At 21.7% G+C, this 4,874-nt stretch overlaps 2 protein-coding genes across 2 annotated transcripts in view; both read left to right on the forward strand.

The window, feature by feature from the left end:
* Positions 1-1,482, forward strand: part of LOAG_18890 (hypothetical protein) — a gene marked incomplete at both ends in the record, with an annotated part of 1,759 nt that extends 277 nt beyond the window's left edge. Inside the window, 4 exons of the mRNA XM_020451550.1 lie at positions 189-237; positions 650-769; positions 1,013-1,150; positions 1,453-1,482. Of these exons, the coding sequence (XP_020304653.1) occupies positions 189-237; positions 650-769; positions 1,013-1,150; positions 1,453-1,482 (337 nt within the window). The remainder of the gene's footprint in view (positions 1-188; positions 238-649; positions 770-1,012; positions 1,151-1,452) is intronic.
* A 2,524-nt stretch (positions 1,483-4,006) lies between these two features.
* The window catches only part of LOAG_18891 (hypothetical protein), a gene marked incomplete at both ends in the record, with an annotated part of 7,790 nt that continues 6,922 nt past the window's right edge, over positions 4,007-4,874 (forward strand). Inside the window, 2 exons of the mRNA XM_020451551.1 lie at positions 4,007-4,136; positions 4,453-4,697. Of these exons, the coding sequence (XP_020304654.1) occupies positions 4,007-4,136; positions 4,453-4,697 (375 nt within the window). The remainder of the gene's footprint in view (positions 4,137-4,452; positions 4,698-4,874) is intronic.

Consider the following 4,874-nt stretch of genomic DNA (forward strand, 5'->3'; position numbering starts at 1 on the left):
AATGAATCAATGAGAGAGAGAGAGAGAGAAAGAGAGAGAGGAAGAAAGAGAGAGAAAGTATATGAAAAATGTTATGATTTAAAATTTTAACTAACATAAAGATATATATATATATTATTAAATTTAATATAATTTTCTAATTTTACATTTTTTATCCATTTATTTAAATTAAATTTTCAAAATTTCAGCCCATTTTTGGGTGCAAAAATTGGTAAACTTCATGAAGCATCATGTGTTGTAAGTGTTTTAAATGGTTCAAAAATTGATTCAAATGTTATTATTGCTATTGTTGTTGTTGTTGTTTGTGACATTTTATTTCCTAAAAAGACAAGAGACATCTGATTAGACTAAAATGAAGAAAGTTCATTAATCAGGATTGTAAAAAGAGATAGGAAATTTTAAAAATGTGATGGAATAGATTTGAAATTAAAAAAGCGATTATACACATGGGAAATCTTTTGCAACCATTTTATATACATCAAAATATAGCTTTAACTTTTCTTTTTTTTTTTTAAATATTTAAATTGAAATAAATTATTAAATTATTAATAAATATTGAATTAATAAATGATAGCAATTTGTAGCAATTGATGATAAATGATAAGTTATCAATTTGAATAAGTTATTAAATTAATCATTTAATTTGTAGACATTTGAACGAGTTGTTGTACAAAATATACTTCATGGACTTAGTCCATCACTTTCTGATGCTATTAATTCCATTTCACGTTGGCATTTTGTACGTGCAACATTTCCACATATTGTACAGGTAAGTACAAATAATGTTTTGTAAATAAGTAAGAAAAAAAAGAAAAAAAGTAAATAAACTTCTTTACACTTACTTAAAGTAATGTATAATTTAAAATTAAAAATAAAAATGTCACATACTAAAATATAATAATTTAAGCGTAACTTACGTGTTAATTGATTATAATTATTTGTATAAATATTGATTTTATATTAATAATTAAAAGAAAAAATGATAATTTATTAAATTTCATTTAAAATTTAGTGTTGTGCATCGTTATTATCTGAAGCAATTAATCGAAATGATTTACCAATGAGTGGATCATTGGTTAAAATGTTATATATATTGCATTGGCTTCTTCTTGATTCAGCTAATGAATGTTGTGATAGTGAAAGTGGAAAGGTAAATGATAATTTTGTGACCTTTCAACTTTTTCTTTGTCATTTAATTATCATAATTTTCGAAAAATTTACTATTTAAAAGTTACAAATAACTATCATAATTTGTGTAAATTGTGAAATAAATAAGCTATATATATTGTTTTATTTGCATATTAATTTGTTAATTTATTAATATTCTTGCAACTATGCAAATTCTTTTAATTAAAAAAAAAAAAGAGAAAAAAGCTAAATAGCTTAATTCTTTTTTTTTCTTAACCATAATTTTTTCTTTTTTTTTCTTTTTAAATTTTTTTATAATTTTAGGCGTATAATCGATTAAAAACTTTCTTATGATAAGTAATAACTTTAGAATTAGCTATAACTAAAAATTTTCAAATTACAAAAAAAAAAAATTAAATCTTTCTAATAGAAATAGATAATTAATTCTCTGTGCTATTGTTTGATTAAAAAAAAATAGTTAGTTGAATTAATTGAAAAAAACGACAAATCACATTCCAATAGGGAAGCAATTATAGCATGATATTTGTATGATTAGTTGAAATTGGAATGGGAAAAAATATTTTCCTTCAAATAATTCCAATACTAAAGTTTTATAGGCTTATCAGATAATCGATTAATTCATTTTCAAATTGTAAAAGAATTTCATAAATTAGCAATTTTACACAAAAGAATTCTTGAATACAATTGTATTCTTTAATATCTTTTTTCCTATGATAATTTTTTGTCCAATCTCTTAATTTAGTATTTGAATTGAAATGAATTTAAAATGAAATAATGGATTGGAAATTATTGAAATCCAGTAAATGTATTATAAATAGATATTCAAATGATACAATGAAACTATTTATGAAACATCGGCATTCTCATGCTTGGAATTATTTTCAAAATTTATATACAGTATGTCAAATTCAAAAGAATTTAATTAATCGATTCTAATTAATCGTCAAACTGTTGCAAATTGATAAAACGAAGTTTCGTTTTTTCCTTCAAAGACTTTAAAAATAATTTTATAAAATTTTTTAATAAAGGTGAAATCTGTTAAATTGTCTTTTTTTTATTTACAATTTTTATAACTTCTTATCTTTTAATGAATGTATTATTGTGAAAAAACTTTTTTTGATGTTTTTAAAAAAATGGCAAAAGAAATTCAAATTTAATTTCTCAAAAATTTTTTTTCTGGAATAAGATTTTGTACGAAATTTCAATTTATTCTCTCAAAAATACTTTAAAATTCAAATTTTTTCTACGACATAATTGTGAGGCAAATTTTAGTATGAAATATGCAAAAGGGAAAAAAATAAAAAAAAAACGAGAGTGAATAAATTTACATTTTAGTATGAAAAACATATTCACATCATAAATATATTTGTTATTTATAATTTACGCTTTAAAAAAAAAAGAAAAAAAAGTGATGCTTAATCAACCATCTCATTTTTTATTTATGCAAGGATGAGATGTTTTATGAATTTGAAATCATTAAAATTAAATAATTAAGTAATGTGATTTTTTTTTTAGCTGCTAGATGAATTAATATTATTAATTGCAGGTGAAAAACAATTAGTGCGTAAAAGTTTTCTCTTTTATAAAAAAAAATAGATTGAATTAACTTCGTACTGAAAATTGCTTTGAAATGAATTACAAAATATTTTCAGATTAATTGATTAATTAATTTATTAATTCATTAAATTTATCGGATAAAATAAGTTATAAAAATGAAATAATGTTTAATTAATATTTTTGGCAACAAAAAAGAATTAGTATCATTTTTTATTTTTTTTTAAATTTACCAAGAAATGACTGCGAAATTATGTCATATATAATATGTCATTAAACATTCAATTATGTGTCATTCATTGTGTCATTCAATTATGTCATATATGATTAAAATGAAATTATAAAAGATAAATCATAAAAGGTTTTCCTAATTCAATACCTTAGAATTCTTCTTACAAAAATGAATAATTTTGCAGTAAACTTACCAAAGATTGACAAAAAAAAAATGATTCTAATTAATTTTAAACTTAATTAATCTCTAATAACAAAACTTTATATTTTACTGATACAATATGCATAAATAAGTCTTAATAAATTGAAATTTAAAGCAAGATTCATTAACTTTGAAATGAAATTAACTTATCATTCAACAAATTTACTTATCATTTGTTTTTTTCTCGGATAAGCATGTTATCTGTTCACTTTTTTATCTTCTTAAATATTTCATCAAAATGCTAAAAATCTCACCAAAAAATTGAAATATTGCAAAATTTTAAACAAATTTTATTTAAATTAATTACTCTTATCAAAGGAGGACTCAATTCATTAGCATCGTATGCAAATTAATTTATCACATTATCTTTTCAATTTCTTCAAAAACAATAACAACATATTATCATTTGTAAAATATTATTTTTAAATTTATATTTAAAAGAAAAAAAAGCGACGAAACACTTTATTCTCTTTTTTTATTTCAATTACAAAATTAATTTAATTTTAGAGTTTAATTGGATCAACAGATTTTCCTGCACAAGCCATACGACAATATGCATTTTCTATTAGCAGTATACAATTATTCGTGTATATGATTACTCCATTATTAAATGTGATCAATGAAAACGATTTAACAACAAATTTTCGTCTAGAAAGTGGCATAAAAATTTGGCAATCACTCCGACAGGTGGAAATCATTTGGTTTTTTTTTCGTTTAAAATATATTAATAATTTTTTTATCAGAAAATAATTATTTTGACAAAAAATAGTAATGAGCATTTTTATTTCAGATTAGATTGGATACTTATTTTTATTATGCGCATTAATTAATTAATTAATTAGTTAGCAATTAAATCAACTAATTTGTACAATGTTACAGTATCGGCAACCGGAAGTATTATGTTTCTGTGCTCCGGTAAAACAACGTCGTACACATTTTCCGTTTATTGCGATCACCAAGAAAGCACAACCATCTTCTTCAGCTCAAGGAATATATCTTGGTATAATTTTAAATGATTAAATTTTATCATTTAATTTAGGGATTTATCCAATGCGACAATATTAATTAATTAGTTAATTAATTAGAATAGTATTAGTTAGCTTTAATACTGCGATAAATGATAATATCTGATTTAACGATTCTAATTAATTGATAAAATTAAAAAAGATGGTTCATCTTTCAATATGCAAATTCAAATTTGCTTTAATGATATGCAATATGAAAATCTAATTGATGTAAATATTTGTAGAAATGTTATTTTAGGAAATTTATCAATTCATATAATTGTTTAATAAAAAATGAAAGGAAAATTTTAGGTGATAGAGATGAAACAATGACACGACGTTTATCAAATGTTCCGGCGCAAATTGTCAATCTACCAGCATATACCGATATACCACCTCCTAAACCACCTCGTCCCTATTTAGCAATTCTTTCAAATTTAAATAAACAAAAAGAAGATGAAGAAATTAAAATTATTTCACCTCAAATAGCTTCTACCTCAGATACTAATCAACAACAACAACAACAACAACAACAACAACAATTATCGGTAAAAAAGGTAATGCTTAAATAAATCTATCTATTCTTATATTTATAAAATAAACAAATAAACAAATAAACATCAAATTTTGGTCAATTTTTAAAATAAATTTTTTGTTTTAAATTTTTGTAAAAATATTTCAAAAATTACACGAAACTTTCCGAATCCTTTACTTACATTTTTTCAATGTATTTT

The sequence above is a fragment of the Loa loa genome (assembly GCF_000183805.2).
Source record: "Loa loa unplaced genomic scaffold supercont3.645, whole genome shotgun sequence".
NCBI lineage: Eukaryota > Metazoa > Nematoda > Chromadorea > Rhabditida > Onchocercidae > Loa > Loa loa.